The sequence below is a fragment of the Lepidochelys kempii genome, chromosome 15 (assembly GCF_965140285.1).
Source record: "Lepidochelys kempii isolate rLepKem1 chromosome 15, rLepKem1.hap1, whole genome shotgun sequence".
NCBI classification, from domain to species: domain Eukaryota; kingdom Metazoa; phylum Chordata; order Testudines; family Cheloniidae; genus Lepidochelys; species Lepidochelys kempii.
The window spans coordinates 27,191,225-27,215,335 of record NC_136394.1 but is presented as its reverse complement, the minus strand read 5'-3'; the positions used below and the strand labels follow the sequence as shown (position 1 = coordinate 27,215,335).

The 24,111-nt window shown below is 41.3% G+C and overlaps 1 protein-coding gene across 1 annotated transcript in view; it reads right to left on the bottom strand.

The window, feature by feature from the left end:
* Positions 1-24,111, bottom strand: part of KNTC1 (kinetochore associated 1) — a 74,840-nt gene that overhangs the window by 3,575 nt on the left and 47,154 nt on the right. The window contains exons 41-60 of the mRNA XM_073313054.2: positions 23,764-23,880; positions 22,613-22,722; positions 22,171-22,381; positions 21,511-21,600; positions 20,987-21,158; positions 20,511-20,569; positions 20,137-20,353; positions 17,963-18,036; positions 16,743-16,953; positions 16,526-16,635; positions 15,752-15,798; positions 14,535-14,613; positions 13,674-13,792; positions 10,805-10,940; positions 6,807-6,902; positions 5,188-5,244; positions 4,528-4,582; positions 4,374-4,437; positions 1,302-1,431; positions 447-536 (exon numbers count right to left, since the gene is read on the bottom strand). Coding sequence (XP_073169155.1) covers positions 447-536; positions 1,302-1,431; positions 4,374-4,437; positions 4,528-4,582; positions 5,188-5,244; positions 6,807-6,902; positions 10,805-10,940; positions 13,674-13,792; positions 14,535-14,613; positions 15,752-15,798; positions 16,526-16,635; positions 16,743-16,953; positions 17,963-18,036; positions 20,137-20,353; positions 20,511-20,569; positions 20,987-21,158; positions 21,511-21,600; positions 22,171-22,381; positions 22,613-22,722; positions 23,764-23,880 — 2,244 coding nt within the window. The remainder of the gene's footprint in view (positions 1-446; positions 537-1,301; positions 1,432-4,373; positions 4,438-4,527; positions 4,583-5,187; positions 5,245-6,806; positions 6,903-10,804; positions 10,941-13,673; positions 13,793-14,534; positions 14,614-15,751; positions 15,799-16,525; positions 16,636-16,742; positions 16,954-17,962; positions 18,037-20,136; positions 20,354-20,510; positions 20,570-20,986; positions 21,159-21,510; positions 21,601-22,170; positions 22,382-22,612; positions 22,723-23,763; positions 23,881-24,111) is intronic.

Here is a 24,111-nt window from a genome sequence, read left to right as displayed (position 1 = left end):
GTGAGAGTTAAAGAGCTTAGTCTGGTTAGTTTATCATAAAGAAAAATTGAGGTGACTTGATTAGTGTATAATCCCTTCACGAGGTAAGCAACACTGGGTACTAAAGGGCTCCTTTAATCTAGCAGAGAAGGCATAACAGAAACCAATGGCTAGAAGCAGAAGCCAGACAAATTCAACCTAGAAATAGGGCACAAGTTTAACAGAGTGACTAACCACTGGAACAAACTCCCAGTGGAAGTGGTGGGATTCTCCATCTCTTGCTGTCTTCAAAATCAAGACTGGATACCTTTCTAGAAAATAGGCTTTAGCCAGACACTTTATTGGGCTCAACATAGGAATAACTGGGTGAAAGTTAATAGCCTGAGATACACAGGTCAGACTAGATGGTCTAATGGCCCCTTCTCCTCTTAAAGTCTATGAATAAGGAGATTACATTAGTTTTTTACCTGTGATGCAAAGCTTGCTACCTCACCAGTGTTCATGTGTTCATCTACTTGCTGTAGGACAGTCTCTGGGTTACATGAAGATAGGAAACCCTTGGAAAAATTCGTTTGACGTTAAAGATATGCAGAATTTTATAGTCTAAAAATTCTCTTTTGTTTTGATTAACGCCTGCAACATGTTCTACAGTAGAATTTATTATACACTTGCGGTTAACAGTCTGGATTTACCCCATTGTGGGAAACTGAGCCAAGGAATTTCTCTCTCCACAAAAGAATTGCATAAAGAAATACAAAAATATTGCATAAAGAAATACAAATACAATTACATTTGTGAAACTAAAAATAGACAAGCATTTGTAAAATGTAGACAAACTAAACCTTGGATGGCTTGTAGATGTATTCACAAATTAATATTGTGCCATATGCATAGATAAATTAAAAATGCATCTATTAGTACTGCCAGTGCTATCTTCGTAGTTGTAGGAGCAGCATGCAGGACCCCATGAAGCTTTCACTCCATCCTCCTCCTTTACTCCGTAGGAGCAAATGTTGAGAGAAGGGAATAGGGAAGATAAAAATTGGCAGCTGGGACACAGCTTTAATGCAAAGAAAAGGTGTGGGTCACAATATGTGAGATGCTCACATCAAATGTTCATTCTAAAGAGAGGCAAAGGTGTCAAGTGTCTCATATTAAGGAAACTAAACTATTAGACGGATTACAAGTTTTAAAAATTATGGCAAACAAGTTTGTCTGAACTAAGGCTTCACAGCACTATAGCTTACATGGGACCAGTCCCATGATAATCACACTGCTTTTTTGCAAGCTCAGGTGCATAGAAACGTAAACCACCTGCTTACCTGAATCTGTTGCTCTCTCTTCTCAGTCTGGGGAATCAGCAGCAAGCATCCCAGAGCAAAAGCTGTAAGGTCCAACTGTGCATATTGCCTTGCAATTCCAAGTATATCTAGATCACCTAGAACAGGACACCTTCAGATGGGGAGGTGTCTTAATTAATATACTTATCCTTTACTTCAGATTTTTGAGAGAAAGCTTGTATTAATTCCAGGGTTGCATGGCTTTGTACCTACTCTATTCACTAGTTGCTTAAAAAGGATATTTTTATATTCGCAGTTAACAAACATTAAGTGCAGTTGTTGTCTCACTCAGCTTACAGCCAGAGGAAGGGAGCACACAGCCCATGCTAATGTGCCCTGCTACCCCGCATTTCTCCAGTGAATTAACAGAAATAGGTTGTTAAATAGCATTTGCTGCTTCAGTCAGGTATTATTAGATCAATAACATGCTGCAAATTCAGAAGTTAATGGGGGCAAATTAGGGAGGTTACCAAAACTGCATCAGGTCTCTGTCAGGTAAGAATGCTTTTTTAACAATGTCTGCAAGAGGGGAAAAGCCAAATACGCATTCCCCTCCCCTTCCTTATGTCACTTTTTGCTTGTATCCCTCAAATACTAATCCACATAATTAAAAATGTAGTCACACCAATATTTATTGTATATCTTGACCCCCATACATTATAATATATTGCATTTTAAAAAACTGGTAAAAGAACATTAAGGTTGCAAAGTCAAACATAATTTGTGTGTAATGGAGTAAAAAAAACCCCACAAAACCCAAAAAAAATCTATGCTATCATGTGAAGCTATTCTGACCCCCAGCATGGGTCATCAGTAGAGGTCAGAACATTAGTTCCATGGCACAGACCGGTACCACAGGAGCTAGTGGGAGTAACTAGTAAAAGCAGTAGGCTGATATTCTCTATGTGGACCATTCACTAAATGGGGATTAAACATTTTGCCACTGGATTTCACAGCTATTTGCTCACACCAGGGGAACGTGGAGACTGAGAACTTCTGCATTCAATTCCCGATTCTACAGAGCAGTGGATTCTAGTGGTTATAGGCCCTTCCCTGTGCCATTTCTCACCCCTCTGCATTCTTGTGTGGCTGCTTCTTTTTCCTCCTCCTCCACAATGCCATAGCACCAGAAAAGTGGCAGAGCACAGGAGAGTTTTCCTGCTTTCAGGTCAGGTGCTCGGCAGCTGGGAGGAGCAATTGGGGAAAAAGATCCTGCTGAGCCCTAGCACCTCTGATCTGAAGCATGCTCAATGCAGACAGAATCTTTAGAGAATTTAACTGCCAAACAAATCTGAGTATGTGCGAACTAGGATTTTTTCCAGGAGATTAAAACTTGGGCAAATCTGGATATATGTTCACAGAGAGGGCAAAAGGCACATACCTGATGCTAGGAGGAATGCTTTCCTGCTAAATTTGAAAGCCCATGAAAGCCAAAGCATGGAAGCACTAGAGCGTCTTAAAAATGTTTTGAACATGGGCAAAACAATGCATTTTCCCCTAATCGTACTCTCAGAAATAGCTGAACCATTTTGGCTGAGACTTTAAGGCACATACCCAGCATGGGAAATTTCAGCCTGAATGGTTAAAGTTTGGCAGAGTTAAAGCAAATGAAAACAGGATCTGACAATGGGAAGTGTCGGGCAACCTTAAGTGTAAATTAAGCATTAATATCAGCTCTGCCTAGAATATTGTTCTAATATATAGTATAACTACATATACCAGTGATCTAAGTTAGAACCATGGCTTGAATCTCCTCTCTTTTGTGCTGCCCATGTATTTAGACAAGTACTGATATTGCAGAGGTTCGCAGACTCTTAGGGGCCCACCGGTACAATCAAGGAAATCCGTGAACTGATTGGTCCCTACCCCAGGCAACTGTGTGGGGGTATGAGGGTCATGTCTCCAGCACCCCCCCAAATACCTCTATATATCACCTAGCAATGTTGTAATTTATCATTAGTATCAGGTAAGCGGTCAGTATTTTAATTTGCTGTGTTTTTTTGTTGATCTGTTCAAATAATTTCTCAAATTCAAATAATATAAAGTAATATTTGTGATAACTATTAAAGTAATGTGAAAGAAACAAATTAAGGAGGGAGGAGTTGGGGGGTCTGCGGATTTATCTATTTAAGTTTAGGGGTCCCGGGGTAAAATAAAGTTGAGAACCACTGTGCTATTGTATCTTCTGCCAAGTTAGTAGTTACAAATGCAAGACAGAATTACTACTGAGCATAAGCAAGCACACTTCCATAAGTAAACATACTGCTTTTAAACAGAGCTAGGTACTATTTTGTTGAAGTTGCCACAAGAATTTCTACAATTAGCTGTGGCAAAGTTGTAGGACTTCATTAGAACGTAGACTGATACAAATGAGGGAGAACGAACCATTTATGCAGATACAATTCGATCCTGGATAGATTAACTTTGTGTATATCTATCTCTGTGTTTGATTATGAGTGCTAATACTTTAAAATGTCATGTTTATTCGCTATAAGAATATAAATCAACATGATTTTTTAGTGCTATAAACTAACGGTCTGGGAAGTTTCTCACGCACTTCATGCTCTGTAAACATTTTTTATGATTAATTGCACTTTTAGAGTGAGATTGTGTGATGTGCCTCTAAAGGCAGCACAGAACTCACAGCCCAGTGGAAGGGACAGGGTGGCTAAGTGGCTTTAAGTGACTGTTGGATTGTCCAGATACTGGGCTTCTCCAGGGGCTGGAGCAGGCCCTGATGTAATTCAGATGCCGTGAGTGGCTGTCTAACTTTTAGCACCTGTCCCTGGCTGCCTACGGACAGCAGTGCTGCCAAGAATCTACAGCACTATGTACTGGGCCCTGCCCTGCAAAAACCTGCGGAAAAGGGGGCTGTCTATCTTAGTTCCTGCACCATAGGGGTTTCCCCCAGTCAGATCCAGGGCTTTTAGAGTTTCTTTACACTGATTTAGCCTTTTACCAGGTGCAAAGGGTTGGAGGAGGGGTAAGAATCTCTCACACAGTATTTCCCACCTCCAATCTTCCAACCAAATGCAGGATGTAACATTTACTTACTTCAGTAGAACCACAAAACATTCACAGCATGCCTCTAACTGCTTAGGACTTGGTGGACAAGAAGCTGAGAAAAAAAGAAAGGAGATATTGACAAACTAAAACACAGTACTGCCAAAGTATTACACAAGCATGAAAGAGCTAAGGATAAACCTACCTACAAGAAATGGTGCCAGAATTACACTTCTCCAAGCTCGGCTAAAGTTAGGAATCTATTGAAAGTAAATAGATTTTTAAAACACCCATAACGTTCACAAGCCAGCACAATATGGAATTTTGGGAATTGTCAAATTCATTTTTTTAAAACAACAACTCAACTTTGGACTAAGGTAATATCCAGTACTATATTCTAAATTATAGAATTTAAGCTGTAAGATTTTGAACACTGGGTTCTTGGATGTCTACCTTCTGAGGCTAGTGTCTAATCCCTATATTTTTCTTTTTAAACTCCATGGCTCCCAGAGGCAATGGCATCAGACACTAAATAAATCTCTAAGTATCAGACCTCCTAGTTAGTCTTTACCATACTCCTGACTTTGCAGGATTGACCTAGACAAAATAACGTTACCACCAATTTACAAATCCCTCAAAATAAGGGTCTGATGAAGGAAGAAATGATACAACCTTACAGTACAGTTGAAAATAACGATTACATTTAACAGCAATAAAATCTGGTACCATTTATTATGGAGTACTTATGTCTAGCACTTTCCATCAACAGATGACAAAACTGTTTGCAAAAAGGAAAGTAAGTATCCTTATACTATTTTAGATGAGGAACTGGGGCGCAGAGCAGATTCATAAGAGATTTACATACCTGCCATAATGAAGGAACCCCAGTAATTGCTATCAAAACTTTTCTGAGATAATGAATCTGAAAAACAATTATTCCAGTACAAAATGTCTTAGTATTTTGTAGATTTACACAAGAACCTACAGGATAAAATCATATTTATGCTCTTGACATTAAATTGTGAATTTGCAGTTCCTAAACTGGACAACCCAAGCAAACGTTAATATTTTGTATTACAAAATTAAGAATGTTATCATCAATGTATCCTGCATTTCAATAAGTTGAATGTAACATTTTATCAATTATATATCTGTGTCTGGTGGTGTATATACTGTACTGAAATTCTTTTCCTCATTATCATCATCATATATGATTTGGACTCCTACAACTAACTTTGAAAGGAGTCATTTTCCAAAATTCATAATGTAGATCTTGAACTGTTCTGCTCAAGTTTTCACACAATAAGTTAAAAAACAAATACAAAACCCCCTGAAGCTTTAAAAATTCTCACTGCCAACAGCACAAAAAAATAATCAGTCACAGATAAGACAGCAATAACCCATAGTGGGCTTATATCTAGACCAGTGGTGGGCAACCTTTTGGCCTGAGGGCCACATCTGGGTGGGGAAATTGCTTGCAGAGCCACGAATGTAGGGCAGGGGGTTGGGGTGCAGGAGGGAGTACAGAGAATGGGAGGGGATGTGATGTGATGTGCAGGAAGGGCCTCAGGGCAAGGGGTTGGGGCAGAGGAGCGGTGGGGGGGTGTACAAGGGGGCTCAGGGAAGGGAGTTGGGGCACAGGGAGGGTGCACAGTGTGGGAGGGGGCTCAGGGCAGTGGTGCAGGAGGGGTGCGGTGTGCAGGAGACGACTCAGGGAAGGGGGCTGAGGTGCAGGCAGCAGGCTCAGGGCAGGGAGTTGGAGTGCGGGAGGGGTTCAGGCTCCATATCCGGCTGGCAGGATTGCCACCCCCGTGGCGCTGCGGTTCCCTGTTCCTGGCCAATGGGAGCTTCGGGGGAGGTACCCACAGGCAAGAGCAGTGTGCAGAGCTCTCTGTGCCCCCTCCCACACAGACCGAAGGGATGTGGTGCCGGCTGCTTCTTGGAGTGGCGCGAGGCCCGCAGTGCCACGGGGGTGGCCACTGTGCAGGCTGGATCCAAAGCTCTGAGCGGCTGAATCTGGCCCGCAGGCCGTACTTTGCTCATCTCTGATTTAGAGAGATGGTGTGGCATGCTGAGATGTAAATCTCCAGATGCTACATGCTAGCTAGCTGTGTTGCCCCTGCCTCTGTGCACTAAAAAGTTCCTTAGTGCACTTTGATGTATTCCACTTTGAAATAAGCACACATCAAAGAGCACTAGGGAACTGTTAGAGCACAGCAGCAGGGTCTGCATGGAAAGTTAGTGTGCAGCATGTTAGTGACATGTAAATTTATACCCCAGCTTGCAGCACGCCAACTGTTGCCTAAACAAGCCCAGTAAGTTTGTATAACATGCATTTTAATTTCACTGTTTAGCAATCAGAAGCTGACGTTCCTAGTGTGTGTTTGTTTTGCATTTGCTTGCATACACAGTTGCCCCAATGCAGCATCTCTTTAATGTCCCTAAAGAACAGTATGTTTCAAATATTACCTAGAAGTTCCTTACCATATTGAAACCAAGTAGTTTCTGCAGTAAGCCACTCCAAAGTTGAGGATCATACACTTTATATTCTAAACTAAGTTCAGTCACCAGTCTGGCAGCCTAAAGCAAAACAAGACAAATTGAATTATTTCATTAAACTACATTACCTAGAAAACTACAGAGGATTCTAAGATAGAGTTATTTTAGTTTTCTAGGTAGAGTTATAAACCCCAGGGGGTTTGCAGAACGTTACAGGGAGTTCGCCAGAAAAATTTCACTAATGGCGGCCAGAGGACCCCGGGCACTGGAGGCAGCAGGTAGGACCCGGCTGTAGGGCAGACAGCCCAAGCCCCAGGAAGAGCGGGGCCAGGCAGTTGGGGCTGGCAACCTGAGCCCTGCCCCTTGCCGGGGGAGCCGGCAGCCCGAACCCCAGCGCTCCGCATGGGGCTGGGAGTCTGAGCCCCAGGAAGAGCGGGGCAGGACAGTTGGGGCCGGCAGCCCGAGCTCTGGCGGTCAGCGGGACCTGCAGCCCAAGCTCAGTGGAGCTCAGCTGCCCGGGGTGGTCAACGGAGTCCAGTAGCAGGAGCCCTACGGAGTGTGAAGCTGACAGCCCAGACTCTGGCGCGGGGCCAGTAGCCTGAGCCCTGCGGTGAGCAGGGTGGCAGCTGAGACCCCAGCCGCGCACGTGGCAGCTCGGACCCCGGTCCTTGTCAGACAGGGGAAGCTGACATCCAGGGCAGAGTGAACAGGGACCACACTGTACGTGGGGGTGGTCCAATTCTTGTCCCTCGCAGGGCACCCTTGTAGGGACAGACCTCGTGGCGGAAGAAAAGCTGTTTGCGAGCCAAACCAGCCAGAAGCACACTGTAGCCAGTGTTGCAGTGTTAAGGTGCCTCAGTAATTGTTATTGTCTCTGGAGTGCTGTTTTGCTTCAGTGAGACTTGAGTGAATCGTCTCATTTTCTAGTTTGTTGGTTGTTAGCAGTCTCTCTGTGATATTTTTATTAGAACTTTTGTACACAAGTTCAATGGATAAGTGGCTGAAAATGGAAAGTGTAAAGATGCAAGAATCATCTAGTGTTTCCTCAAGTCCACACTCTGGAAAAATCTAAGTCTAATGATCATGATGGTCCTGGAAAGTCACTTACAAAGAAAAGAAAATATGATGATGATTATATAAAATATGGCTTTACATGCATTGGTAATCAAGAATGTCCAAAACCACTGTGTGATTCGTGGTGATGTTCTAGCAAACAGCAGCCTCAAACCTTCTCTACTTCGGCGCCATTTAGAAACTAGGCATCCTGCACAACTTGACAAGCGAAAATTAGCTGAGAGGAAAAGTGAAATTACCAGTTTTATATCCAAAGAAAGTACTGGTAATGAAAATGCACTTGAAGTGTCACACTGCGTGAGTTACCAAATAGCAAAAGCATCAGAAGCCCATACCATAGCAGAGAGCTTGATTGGTCCATGTATAAAAAACATAGTTCATTGCATACTCGGAGAAAAGGCTGCAAAAAGGATTGACATGGTACCTTTGTCCAATAATACGTTATCACGAAGAATTAATGACATGTCAAATAATGTAGAGACTACAATTGTACATAGAGTGAACGATAGTCTATATTATGCTACACAGTTGGATGAATCAACTGATGTAGATAATCTAGCTATTTTGCTACTGTTTGTACATTATGTGAATGATGGTATCGTTGAAGAAGACTTGTTTTGCCGACCACTGGAAGAACGTACAACTGGAGAAGATATCTTCAATCTGACGAATGCATATTTTCAAGAAAATGAAATAGATTGGTCTCGTTGCCTGGACATTTGCACTGATGGGGCCACATCAATGGCGGGGAAGTATACTGGATTTGTAGCGCGAACAAAAAAGGTTGCATCAAAAGTCTCTTGGACTCATTGTAGCATCTATAGACAAGCCCTTGCAACAAAACACGTGCCTGAGGGACTGAAGGAAGTGCTGGACAATGCAGTGAAAATGGTGAATTTCATAAAATCGCGGCCAACAAATCCAGAATTTTTCACATACTTTGTGAAGAAATGGGTAGTATACACAATTGTCTGTTGACCCATACTGAAGTTAGATGGCTCTCATGGTGCAAAATCCTTGTGCGCTTGTTTGAGCTTAGAACGGAAATCCTAGTTTTTTTTTCCAACAGCCACCCTTTCCAGCTTGCCAGCTGTATGGAAAATAATGTCTGGCTCCAGAGCTTAGCTTATTTAGTAGATATTTTCTCAAGAATTAATGACCAAATTTATCTCTTCAAGACCTCAATATAACTGTTTTCAATGTGCAAAGGCGAGTTGAATCCATGATAAAGAAGTTGCAGTTCTGGGAAAGTTGTTTGGAAAACAATCAAACTGAGCATTTTAGTAATCTTCATGAATTCCTGGCAGAACATAAACTTCAGTTGGTTCAGTGCACTAAAACCAATATAACTGCACACCTAAAAGGACTTTCAGGGAATACTTTCCAGCTGTGTCAGGCAATAATGACTGGATTCGCACCCCTTTTGATGATACCACTTTCTCAACACAGATATTGAACACTGAGGAAAAAGAGAAATTGAGTGAGATCTCCTGTGATTACGAACTGAAAGAGGAGTTTCAGAAATCTGTCATTGATCAACTTTTGGCTGCGTTTAAGAAACGAGTACCCCCTTCTGGCAGAAAAATCTGCTGCAGTTTTGTTACCATTTTCAACAACATACTTATGCGAGAAAGCGTTTTCCTCGTATGCACATCTGAAAACCAAATACAGAAACAGACTTGATGCCGAACCAGACCTGAGACTTTATCTTTCGCCAGTGGTTCTGGACTTCCAAGAGCTATGCAAAGCAAAGCAAGCGCATCCAGCTCACTGAGGAAATTTAAACTTAAATCCCTGGAAATATTCATTTTTAGAAAAAAGAAAAGGAGTACTTGTGGCACCTTAGAGACTAACCCATTTATTTGAGATAAGCTTTCGTGAGCTACAGCTCACTTCATCGGATGCATAAAGTGGAAAATACTTTTGAAGTGATAAACACCCATTTTTTCATGGTCTGTGTGTATAAAACATCCTCACTGCATTTTCCACTTTATGCATCTGATGAAGTGAGCTGTAGCTCATGAAAGCTTATGCTCAAATAAATTGGTGCCACAAGTACTCCTTTTCTTTTTGCGAATACAGACTAACACGGCTGCTACTCTGAAACCATTAATTTTTAGGAGTGGGTTCACAAGATTTCACAATTTAGTGAAAGGGGTTCGCGGGCTGTTAAAGTTTGGGAACCACTGTTTTAGAGAGGTTAGTGGTCTTACACAGACTTTTCTCCTGAAAGGCCAGATATATCCCCAAAGTTGGTTTAGACGCACAAGCAGGATGTTAGCATGTTTAAAAATCCCCACATTTTATTTGATGTGTTAGTGTTTCTTCCGTTACCCCGTTTGTTCTCTTATTTCCATATTTTGAACTATGCCCCTCTGCTGAAGATCTGACCATTTCCATCTTATGGGTATAAAAACAGAAGTATTGTCATTGAAACTTTCCTCAGTAGGATAGTGTCCTTTCTGCACAAGTAATAATTTCTCCATAGAAACTTGCCTCTCTGTCTTATCCTCAGATATTTATTAACTCAACTTTTTAAAGTTATAAATGCAGTACTGGATATTTTAATGCAGCAAATCACTGGATGTAAAACAAACAATTCAAAATGAAGTGTGTCACAGGGTATAGCTAAGGCTCCACTGCCAATTTAGCATAGTCAGATAACTAACAGTTGCTCAAAAGGTATGCACCTGTCATCCTTTGATATTTGTACCATTAAAATAGAATAGGTTTTTATACTGTGAAATTATGTATATTTTTCAAGGCCTTTTAAAAAAATATCAACAAGCAACTAAAACCTAAAAATATACAAAACATGCAGCATGTAGGCATGCGCACACACACAAAATGTATAATATAATTATTCACACATATACACCATCAAATTTACTGTCTCTTCTTAATCATACCGTGGGTTCGTGGCTATGGTTTTTCCACAGTCCCTTAATCATTCCTTCTTTAGGACTCCTGTGAAAGGATTCATAGGTGTATGGAATGTTCAATGTTTCAAACTCTGCCAGATAAATGAAGCATTGTAGAAAATATCTGCAAAAACAGAAGAGTTGTGATACTTATAGTGACAGCTGTTTTATAATCCATGTAGTTCTTACCAGTTAGATTCAAGTTTAGAATAAAACTAATTTAATTCACTAATGATTAAAAAAATAAGAGACAGTACCAATATCAACTATAGTCTTATGAAAGCAAGTTTATTGAACACAACATTTTTCTCTGAATTAACCAAATACTGTACAATGAGAAGGTGTGACGCTATGTACCTCGGGGGAACACCCTACACCCCCAGGTTCATCTTTATAAAATGATTGTGTGGTATCCAGTGCAAAGTCTGTCATGTTAGGTGTCTTCGGAAGCCTCATGATGACCTGAGCATGGTTGTTATAGTGATATTATAGTAATTGTTACAGTAATGTTATAGGTTATAATTTCATGTATATAGTTATGAGGCTGAAAATGTATCCTCATGGTTTTAAAGCAAGCCCAGGCAAAAACTCTCCAAGAGCAGAGAGGCAGTTCACACCTCGTCAGGGTAGGTATGGGACAAGCCCAGCCCAGCCTCACAGGAACAAAGGACGCTGGCCTAGGCAGCAACAAAGGAATCTGTTAGACTCTTGAGGGAGACACCCCGCTTCCTTTGGTCAGTTTGGAACTGTGATGAGGTAATGCTCACCTGACTCTGAACGGGGGGGTGGGGGGGGAGCCAAGAGGGAAGGACATGATAAAAGAGAGAGACTTTGTCATGCTCTCTCTCTCTCTTCCATCTACGTCTCCAGACACCATACCAAGCAACTGAAGTGCTGATCAAAGGGGAGAGCCTGGCTGAAGAGCAACCAGCCAGCCTGTGGTGAGAAGCATCTAAGTGCGTAAGGACACTGAAAGTGTTAAGATCAGCTTAGAATGCGTTTTGCTTTTATTTCATTTGACCAAATCTGACTTGTTATATTTTGACTTATAATCACTTAAAATCTGTCTTTATAGTGTGATACAGCATGGCCAGAGGGCATCAGGAGGGTGATAGAGGGGAGATATGTAAGCCCCATGATGATAAGAGCCTTATTCCCTGTAGAGGGAAGAGAGGTTGCTATAGATTAATTAGAGCACCTGAAGCCAGTCACCTGATAAAACCCCCCTGCTTCAATCAGACAGTTGGGAGGAGTTGAAGCAGAGTGATTTGGTGTTGGAGCAGAGAGCAGTCTGAAGGAGAACAATTAGGAGGGAAGCAGAGGAGAGTTTGGAGAAGTGCTGTGGCGGGCCAGAAGACCAAGACCCTAGGTAAAGGGAAACCCGGCTTGTGCAGAGTAGAGGGACTCCTCAGACACAAGGGGTTGGGAGAAACCTGGCCCAAGCAGAGAGAGAGGGTAGGAAGCCCCACAAGCTGAAGGGCCAGAGAAGGAAAGGGGAAGGAATCGCTAGTTCAAGTGGTTTGCCACTATCCCTAGGGCCCCTGGGCTGGGATCTGGAGTAGAGGGCAGGCCCGGGTCCCTCCCTCTCCACCCCCCTTCTCTGGGATACTAGTGGGACAGTTAATACCCCAGATCAGGGGTCAGATCAGGGGTGAGAAATGGCGTCCTGAACCTCCCCCACAAGAAGAGAAAGCGCGGGACCCATCATAGTAGTGCCAGCAATTTGCCACAATAGTTAATAAATTTGTTTGTTTATTCTACCTGAAGCAGTGCATTTGGTTTGAAGCGTGTCAGAGGCTCCCTTTGGGATAACAAGCCTGGTGCATATCAATTTCTTTGTTAAATTGATGAACTCGTAAGTTTGCAGCGTCCAGTGGGCATAACTGGGCACTGCAAGAGGGAGGTTCCTAGGGTTGTGTCAGAGATATTGGCTAGTGTCATTCAGTTGCACAATCCAAGAAGCAGCTTACATGCCAGAGGCTATGCATGAACAGCCTAGGAGTGGGGATTCTCACAGCAGAGCAGGGTAAGGCTGGCTCCCAGAGTCAAGAATTGGAGTGACCTAGCAGGTCACCGGTCCAGATAATACCAGAGGAACATGTCACAGAAGGATGGGTAGTTCAAAATATCACTAGTGACTAAAAACTTACTGTAACTCTTACATTAGAATCTGACTCTCACACAGAGATGAAGAGAATTACACAGACACATGTAGTGCACAGCATTATGCATTTTAGACATAGTTTTCTATGAATAAAATGGGCCCTTGCCCCAGATTAATTATAAAAGAAATCCACAATCCAAATTCTCAAGAGGAGTTGGAGAGCATGGCTCTATAGGAGATAATACCTTAAAAGAATTACAATTATTCATAATTTTTCTGCAGAGGCAAATATCCTCCCAAGATGCCCAAATTTAGTGTCTATTGACTAAGGAGAAGGTGTGTACCCAAGACAAGACTCCTAAAGGGACTCTGAACATAAGGCCCATAGATGGCGAGAGGAAATACTTCAAATATCATGGAAATAACCATAATCTATACAAAGAAAGTAGTTAAAATCGGCTTCATGGCCGAGCATAGACATAGAAATTTCTCAGTCACTTTCAGAGTAAAAAATGGGCACTATTATTATGCAGTATTGTATATATAATACATGCAAGACAAAGTGTGTACTTTTGAAATAAGTTAAAAAATGGAGGAGAAAAAGGAAGGCAAAATAATAATAATTAATAAAAAAATCAACAAAAGTACTTCCCCTCAAATAAAAAACAAAAACACTTCTGTCCTAAGAGGTTTATGGAAGCATATTTGGATTTAATTGGAATATTTTCTAATACGGAAGAAAAGTCAGCTTACTTTACTTTCTCAATGGGTTTCTTAAACAGTGATTCAACCGTATCTGCATCTGCTAAGTAGATCAGACACTTAAGAGCTCTGCTTCTCTGGGCAAATGTCAACTGGTTCACACCAATAGGCTGAAAGAGAAAATATGGTTCTTGGTAAAGTACACCTATTTGCTGAATAGTAACAAAACAGGATTTTTTAAATAATTTACATATTCAGTCTAACATTCATGGGCTCTGTTTAGCACAAATGTTGTGCAGATTAACCTGGACAGGTTTCCTTTCAACCTATAAGAATTTGTTGTCCAGTTAAACTATTTGTTGAACTTCAAGGCACACTGCTGGGCCCATCTGATTTTCCAGGCTTTTAGAATGTAACAGTAAAGATGAAATAGTTATGGCCTGTTGTATTGGTTGTTTTTTTTAAATTTGCATGGACTGCTGGCTCTTGTAAAGTGGAGAAGGAACCACAGTTGTTTTAACTGTTGGGTTGGAGTTTCCCTCCTCCACTAAGCAAACATGAGCCAATAGCTTAGTGCACTATAAAGCTACCTATATTAAGTGCTCTTAAAGTTAGTCCTAATACCACCCAAAGGCAAGTTCAATCAGCAATAATTCAAAGTCCTGGAGTTCAAGGGTGAAATCCTGGCCACGAATTAAGTTAGTGGCAAAACTCCCATTGACTTCAATGAAATCAGGATTTCACACCAAAAAAGAGAAATTATTAAGTATAAAACTGAATAATTTATGTGCATATGCTAAAGCAAGTTACAAAGCCTCATAATTAACACCAATTCCTTTAAACAGATTTATTGAAGTATAATAAAGATGGGAAATCACTAAGTGTTTTTTTTAAAGTCGTCTCTAAACTTACAGATGTGGCAGATGTTGTAATTGCAAAAAGCATTCTTGAGCTGTAATCCATTGGGCGTGGTTGAAGTAGATATATAACTCTGAAAAAAAATCATTTCTTTTTCGTAAAAGTACAGCATTGCATAGCCTTTGCATTATAATACAGCATATTCATTTTATTCCAGACAAATATATTTTACTACCAATATGAGATATGGATTAACACTGCCCTACAATGTACATGACGACAAAACTGCGGACCCAGTCATGGAAACCCTTACTTCCATGCATAGTGCTTAATCTCACATGTAGTTTCATTATGAATGGGACTACCTGAGGGAATAAGTATCTGAAGATTCAAGCCTTATGTTCAGAGAAAATACAGATGGGATAATACAAGATGTGCAACATAGTTCTTTTCCATTTCCCTGGTGTTTAGAGAACAATGACTGCCCACTCTGATTTTGCACTATGTGGTAATCTTTAAAACCTGCTCAAAACTAATTTGTAAGAGGCAACAATTTAGCTTTTGTAACTTGTAATGAAGTAGCTATATGAAAGTGCCATCTTGTGGCGGTTCAATGATGAGACAGAACACAGCTTTATGCAAGCAAGCAGGCTGGTCAGCTGAGATGGGCTGTTCTGCCCCCCTGCCTTCCACCTTCTCCTTTTATTATATTTCTCCCCCCTAAGCATTACACACTGCTACCGCAAAAAGATACACAAAGGAATGTATGACGTTGATTAATATACTTATTTACCATCCTTTATCTACTACAATCCTGGTTCTCAGGCCTTGAGCCCAGGCTAAGAAAGCTTCCCACAGTTGCTGTCCCAACAATCAAGTTCTCATGGTTCATATCTAGTCCTTGTCCTTGGATAGAGCAATGTGTGCATTGCTTCTACAAAACAGTCAGGGTGTGCCCTGCCTGCTTCCAGGTGGAATAGCTAAACATGAACCCTTCACCATCTGTTCAGCCCAATCTAACATACAGCCTATTTCCACACATTATCATCAATTAATCTACAGCATCCACCTGGATGTTTAGCAGGGCAGCAGGATCATGTTTAAAACCACAACAGTACTGTGGGCCCAATACTACATTCCTTCCCTACGCCAGCATCCCATTACAGCCAATGGGAGTTTTGCCTGAGTATTGTGTTTTATCTGCTGGGAAGCCAAAACTCATTAAAACTTAAGTTAACAAAAATTGACTATATATCAGAAGACAAACATACCTCCTGAGTTCTTCATCTTCCTGTACATCCCCAAAACTTTGAGTTTTCTATAAAGCAGAAGTGGATAAAAGTAGTTATGGAATTATTTGAACTTGCAGGTTTTGAAGGGGAAAAATCATTCAAGGGCTAGATTGAGCCTTTATTCAAATCCTGCGTAAGGGACTGTGCATAACTGTGCCACCCCAGAAGGAGCACTGGAAATAAATTTTTGACTGTCACAATTCCTCTTCTGCTCTACCCCTTGTTGCTCCATAATATATGCTATCCCTTCATCAAGTGCTAATTACTCCTCACTTTGCTGACTGCTGTTTTGGAGACACGGAATGTTGAAGCTAAGGGTCTGTCATTCCTTTTCCCTGTCCATCCATTTGCTTAGGATGGACATACAGTACAGAGTATTGGACAATGAACCCCAACACTGCTCTAACTTGCACTGGGAGCTGAATTACCCCCAAGCTGGCTCCAAGATCAAGGATGTGTAAAGCCATCTTTACTATTCTCTACGTTTCCTGAGATCTGCACTAAAGACAACTAACAGCCAGACCAGAAAATGAGGGTCCTGATCTCTATACAGAGTACAAGGAAAGCTATTTCAAATTGTTCTCATCAGGAAAGACCTAAAAAGACATTGAAATGAAGTTGGTCTGAAGTCTGTTTTAGATACATCTGCACAGCTCTATCTTCTCAATGCTCACAACCCTGGTTTGTGAGGAGCTGAGAATAATAGTTTTCTATAAAATATAAAGCTCATTCCCTCATGAATTTCCTACTTACTTCATCTGTTGGTATATTTGGACACAGCCATTTTTCAAGCAATTTATCCCAGATTTTGTTCATATCCAAGTTGTTAATTTCAGCTATTTCCTTAGCTGCTGCATGAATATCTACATATATAGAAAATGCAAATGTATTTTAAAAATCCTCATCAAGATTCATTTGTAAATTATACCCATGTAGCCCCTCAGAAATTTACTAGAGAAAGTTTACTAACCTGGATAATCTCGGCTGGTTGGATTTTGAATCCTTTGGTTTATGCTGCTGTGCTCATAGAGTAAAGCAATAAGATTTGCTGGCTTTCCAGTAAGTTTTAGATGCTCTGCAGTGCTTAATTTGTGGGTTATTAGCACAGTTTCTGTGGCTGATCTCTTGTACTGCATACGTAACTTCTTCAGCAGTACTTCAGCTTTTTCATGCGATTCATCCTTTATAAAAAAATAGGGACATTTGTAACAAATCTAAATAAACTTCCTTCCATTTAGAGGCTTGGGAAAAAAAATGTTGACTATTCACCATAACATTCAGTCTGATGTAACAGTTGAACATGTAACTAGTGTATAAAGCCTGTTGCTTTTGTAGTATTTCCATCCAAGTTTCTAGACCTTTATGTGCCAAGCAGAGAGACAGCTCTCTGGAGCAGCTGCTAGGAATGTAACAGTAACAGTATTTTAATGATATTATTCATTGCCAATGTCCTTGGACAATAATGAGCACTGTGGAAAAGCCAGCAAAAGTGATATGTCTATATGTAATAGTAGATAAGAAACATTATGGGAAAGAGTTTGGATAAAGCTGAAGAAAACTTGGGTTCAGCTATAAGCCTAGCAAGCATAATAAACCTTCAATTTAAGCGTGGTTCTAATCAGAGATGTGAATTTTCGAAAAATGTCATCGTGATGTTTTATGTTCATTGTCTCAGTGACTCCACAGCAAGTTTCCCCCTCCCTCCTCTGTCCCCAACTGCCAGCCCAGAAATTCAGCCTGGAATCTGAGAGTCGAGTTAGGGATGTGCATGCTAGAAAGAATCTATCAGCAGTAAAGGTTCTGTAATTGGAACGAAATTAATCTGTTTATTAATAGAATCCAGCTCATTCTCTCATAGCAAAGTATGAGAATCCCCCCCTGGCTCCCCCAAAGAGACAAAAAACCAACCCACAACCCATATTTGTTAGAAAATAACAGATAAATGACAACTGGACAGAGAGAGTAATTCTGTTGTAGATGCAATTTTTTTCCAGTCACTTTCCATTAGTGCACTTCATATAAAAAGGGATTTATTGTTTATACTGTGGAGTTTTTTTTAATTTGAATGAAAAAAGTCTTTGGTGGTTTGATATGATGCACACTTTATAATCCAAATTACAACAAAACAAAAAACATAAAAATTATCATTTCTATATATTCAGGTATGTCCTGTGGATCTGGTGTCATTACCTTGGTTGTAGTATTCGTTAGCCATTTCTCAGCTAAATAGAGACAGAATTTCAATGCCTGAATCTGGTCAGGCCCTTAAAAAGAAAACAGTAAAGAATGATAAATATGTTTTCATAAATCCCTTCTATGGTACATAGAGCCACCTGTTTAAAATGTTTTGCTCCCTTCTCTTGGGGTTCAAAAGCATTTAGTTTAGAATATTAAGAAAATGTTTACAAGCTAACAGTTAAGGTTTTCTTGATCTAGTTTTCAATCAGTTTTCCTTAGCAAGAAAAGATGGAAAATTATCTTACATGTATAGCTAAAACATAAATGAGAAGCAAGTTCATTGTTTTAACACTTTAGGGCTGCTGGAATATTTACTTTCAAGACTCTAAAAACTATGACTTGAAATTACTCTGGTAAGTAACCAGTACCAAATTTTAGCTTTTTAGCCTTATACTTGTTTAAATCCTGTGAACAACCCTAACCTGACAGAAATTTAATAGCAAGATAAGTCTCTAACTCTTCCCAAAATGTAACTTTTCACTTTGCTTCCCACCACTGACTTCCACTTCTGCATCTGCCACTCCACCTCAGTCTTGACTTCAAAATATCAGAACACAAAGAAGACTCTCACTGATTTGTGTAACCCTTGTCCCTTTTTTCCTCTACCCCTTTACTTTGTCTGGTCTCATTTATGTTGAGGTCTCTTAGGGTCAGAGATCACTCTACGACATCCTGCCTCTATTTCCCTCCTTCAGGGCCCCTTACACAGACTCTACTTTTTCTGTGGTCAAAATACCCCTCCTGGGAGCCTGGGTTTCTTTTACTGAAAATAAACTCCAACAAAAACTCAAAGTCACAAATTACAGCCCCACAAACAAATGTTCCTCTTCCTACCCCTAGGCTTTTCTGCCTGGAGAGCTGTCATTCCCCTGCTTGTTCAGGGGCTCTCCTCCTTAGCAGACTACTCCCAGCCCTTCCTAGCTGGAGTCTCAGTGCCAGATCCCAGGACTCTACTCATTTCTAGCAGTCTCTGCTTTCCCTAATCATTCCCCAGCATAGTCTGAACAGTACATGAAACAGACAACCCTGGTGTCTCTCACCACACCCTAGCTCTCCACCACAGACCTGAACTCCGTAAGTTTTCTCCCGTCCTTATACCAAGACGGCCACCCCAGCCCTTCCAGCTGGAGTATACTTCCGCTCTTCCCAGTGGGAACCATCACAACATCCCTTCTGGGAAGCATCTTTGCGGAACCCTGGTGTCTTCTGCCACACCTCGGTGGCCTTGTCCATTCACTTCCTTCCCACTTTCAGGACAGCCATCCTAGCCCTTCCAGATGACGTACAACTCTGCTCCTCCCTGTAGGAACCCTCACAGGCTCTCTGCTGGGAGATCATCTTTACCAGGAGAGCATCCCTCGCTCCTCTGGCCGTCTCATGGGTCCTCTGGGTCCAGCTCTCCAACCCTGGAGAGGTCAGCAGGTAGGCTCCTCCACTGCTCCCCTGGCTCTCACGCATGGGGATGCCAGCCAACAAATCCCTCTTGCTGCTCTCCTGCCTTCAGCCTTTCCCCCAGGAAACACTTTCTACATCCTTCCAGTACCTTTCAGTCTCCTGGTAGCAATCATCTGCCCTTTCTGTCTGAACCAGTCAGCACTGACTCACTAGGACTCCCTCTCCTGACTTCCTTCAGGGACTTCCCCTCATTGGATCTCTCCCTGATCCTTTACAACCACCAGGTGTTGCCTGCCTTCTCAATTGACCAAATGGGGGCACCTGCTCTGATGGAGGGGAGCTGGATTTACTTCTTTCAGTGTGGCCAGTCACATTCTGACAGGTTTGAAACATGGTTAAAAAACGAACAAAACAAAAAAACCTTTGAAGTGCCATTCAAAGTTATGGCATGACAACATAAATGTTTATTAACAAATAAATAACATGTAAAACATCACCTCCACCTATATTCAGCAACTGGCATCTTTCCATTTTTCCCAGACTGGGTTTAGGAACAAAAATGGTAAATTATCTGGGGAGGCTAGATGTAGGTTAACCTCCAAAAATGCTACAAAGATGATGTTAGAAGCAAAACTAGAAAGTTGCCCATCTCATTCCCCCCTCACCTCCCAAACCAAAAAAAACCCCATCAAACCTAAAACAAAAAAACCCCAAACACATGCACACCATACCTGTTGGAAGTTCTTGTGCAATCTTGTGAGCAATAGCTACAGCCCATTCTGGATTAACTATGGATAGCAGGTAGGATTGAATGGTTTGCACTGTTTTAGTAGTTTCCTTGTTAATCACTGATGAACATCCAGCTTTTGTCAGTTCAAATACTTTTGGCTTCAATTTTTTTTCAAAGACATGCCTGGCTGCCGACATATATAGGGTATCCAGTGAAACCTAGAAGAGTATCAGGTGCAGGTTAAAAATTGATTAAGTCTGATATGTATACAATGAGGCCAACAACACTCAAAAGAAAAAACAATGCTTTTTTCCCTCAGGAAAAGAGTGAATGATTCTGAAATAAAAATTCCCCTAGACAGAGGCACAGCTTTACCTTCATTAGTTTGGAAATCAAGAGAAGAGTTGGGAAAGACTCCTCAGTAAGCTCTGCAGCTGTAAGAAAATCAGACAATGATCTAGAAAAAGTCACACTATCCCAATATAATTTCCCCCTAAGACATGAAGTAATTTCAATTTTTTGCTAGATGTAGGAATCTATTGATGAGAGGAAGGATGATTCTCTGATTAGGGTGTAAATTCCCTCCTCCTTTATACACGCCCTGTGTAACCTTGGATAGGTCACTTGTGGGCAAGTCCTCAGTTGGTATAAATTGTCATAGCTCCACTGCAGTCAAAATGACCCTTAGTTTCTCTGTGCCACAGCTTCCCACTCTGTAAAAGGGGGGCAACAGTTCTTCCTAGGAGTGTTGGAAGGATAAATACATTAAAGATTGTACATCTGTGAGGTTTTAAGATAGTACAATGAGGGGGACTGTATATAAACACAGATAGCTAGAATACTGATCGTACATATAATACTCCAGAAACACTGCGTGGTTCTAAAGAATATCAAATGAAAAGGAAGCCTGGTTTGAGCAGCTGGAGATAGGGAAATCACATGCTCTAAAATATATTGGTGTTCCAGATCCACAGGAGGGGAAGTTCTTTTATAGGATTCCAGGTGTTTCAATAAGCTCAAAGCCTAGAAGAAAAAAACAGGAAGAAAAGTTACATAACTACTGTATTTTTCTGAAGTAAAAAAACGGCCTCAACATCTGCCCACAAGTTTTGGGAATATTTTTTGCCAGGATTATTGTATAGCTATAGTGTTTTTTCCCCTCTTGTGAGCCTTTGCTGAGAAACACTACACTTCACTATTTAGTTGAATGTATTTTGCCCTCTCTACAAACATACAACTCCAACTGATGCTAGTGGAGATAGGCAAATGGAGTAATGCAAGAATCTATGTTTCAATTAGTTTAAAACTATATAAATAAACAAAGATTGAGCTAGAAGTTGTAAACGAAGTACCAGTGGCTTATTTTTAATTGTACCTGGTTAAGCTGGATACTTGTGCTATTTTCATCAGCTCTTTGTATCACTCTCAGGACATTTTCTATAGTTTCATAGTCATATGGATCAAGCTGTTCCAAGAAACAAAACAAGAAAAGAACTGATAAAATTCAGTCTTCATGGTTTTTCAAATTTTATTTTCAACTAGATACACATAATGATGAAGAACCTGAGCGCTTCAAAGCACCTTCTTATTTACTTCTGGCATTTATTACTTCCATTCTAGAAAATTAGATCACTACTCATACCATAATCTCAAAACCTTACAAAGTGGTCATGGCATTCCAGAGAGGCCAAATTATGTCAGTAATGAACAAACAGAAAGAAGAAAAGAGAGTAAGCTCCCAGGATACACTCAAGTAAATGTATATTTTTAATTGAAACTTTTGAAGAATTTCTAGGTTTTTTTTGTTTTGTTTTATTTTCAATCAATAGGGAGAAGGGGGAGAGAGAAAGAGGAAAAAAAAAGAGGAAATTCTAACACATTGTCTCTTGCAGTATTTTCTTAATTAAACTAACAAAACATTAACAGCAGTAACAAAGATCTAAATGCAGTTCTTAAAATAGCCACATTCATCAGAGTGAGAGGATAGCTATGAAAGTAGTGTTTGAAGTGACATGCGTGCTTTTAACTGTTTTACCTTGTGCAGTATTCCACTGAGGCTAATGACCAGGTCTTTTGTGCTTTTCAGTAAAGGAATTATTTTTACTGATTTGGCCAGTAGTGTGGAATGAGGCTGCTTCACAGTATCCCCTGCAGAGTCTCCTTCAACTTGATTTGCATTAGCACTCTGGAGAAGGAGTGTTTCAATGCAAAGCTGCAGTGCTGCATCACTGTCCAACATGAAAGTTCTGAAAAGGGAGAAAATGTTTTCATTTTAAATTGGCATGATTAGGGTGTGGATTTCATTATGAATAAATTCACAACAGCCAGAATTACTCATACTGCATTTTACAAAGGTGGACAGTTGTTTTTCGAGTTTGTTTATTCATAAACAGCCGATATTTAAATTGAAACAATCATATAAACACATTACTTATTATGGCAGCAATAACACAATTTTGACTTGCTTCAGATATTACCTGCAGTATTTCAATATAAGGTCTGTGTCTACATTCGGATTCTGTACCAGGGTTCTTATGAGTTCTTTCTTTCTTACTGATGGCTGCCTAAATACAGTCTGGAAAGAAATCTGCAGATACAAAAAAGGGGTAGTCTAGTAATGGTGCTTTAAATATTCTTCCACAATCAAGGAATTATTTTCAATATGCTTGGTATTACTCATTTGTACTCTTCTATTCTAACAGTTAACTTTTGTTTGTTTGAGCTCCAGAAGAAGTGGTGCTAGAACAGAGGTGGGCAAACTATGGCCTGCGGGCCACATCAGACCTGCGGAACGCTCCTGCTTGGCCCCTGAGCTCCTGGCCCGAGAGGCTAGCCCCCAGCCTCTCCCCTGCTGTTCCCCCTCCTCCGCAGCCTCAGCGCGCTGCGCCACTGACACAACGCTCTGGGTGGCCTGGCAGCGCAGCTGCAGAGTCATGGCCTGACCTGGCATTCTGGGCGGCATGGCTGTAGCGCTGCCAGCCTCTGGTACTCCAGGCAGCGCGGTAAGGGGGCAGGGAGCAGGGGGGTTGGATAGAGGGTAGGGCAGTTGGGGTGGTGGTCAGAGATCGGGGGTGTGGATGGGGTCGGGGTGGTCAGAGGACGGGGAACAGGGAGGTTGGATGGGGCAGGGGTTCCGGGGGGGCAGTCAGGAAGGAGGGGGGGGTTGGATGGGGCAGCAGGGGGCAGTCAGGGGTGGAGGGATCCGGGGGTGGTCAGGGGACAGGGGGGGTTGGATGGGGCAGGAGTCCTGGGGGAGCCGTCAGGGGGAGAGAAGCGGGCAGTGTGGGTCAGATAGGAGGCGGGGGCTGGGCCACGCCTGGCTGTTTGGGGAGACACAGCCTTCCCTAACCGGCCCTCCATACAATTTTGGAAACCCAGTGTGGCCCTCAGGCCAAAAAGTTTGCCTAGAACTTAGAAGTTTGCCTAGAAGTGCTAGAACCTCATTACCATGGGCCCCATTCAGTAAAGTATTTAAGCAAGATTCTTGCATGGGTCCTTCAAAGTGGTAAATTTGCCACAAATTTAAGTTCAGTGCACATCCTGAATGATACGTGTGTCCATGAAAAGCAGTATATTGGCATTTTAAATTAAGAATGTAACTGATTAAAACATTTAAAAGTATACTCACACCAAGTTTACCAAACTGGATACCCCACTCTGCATCAGTAATTAATTCCTCAAATTTTTGTGTCTCTCCTGCTTCACCATAGTGACTAGCAAGCTGCGCTCCAACCAGAGCTACTGCCTAAAAAAAAAAAAAAGTGTGAATTAAAAAGCATGGTCTAGTGCCTAGAAAACTGGAAATCTTGAAATCTAGGTCACTGCATGACCTTGTGCAAGACATAAATTCTGTATTTCAGTTTCCCAATCTGGAAAATGAGAATAATAATCCCTACCTCCTCTTCTTTACATTAAGAACAGAGTTCAGATAGAATGAGATGTCACTAGAAACTCCTAAAACATAACTCTGTTTTTT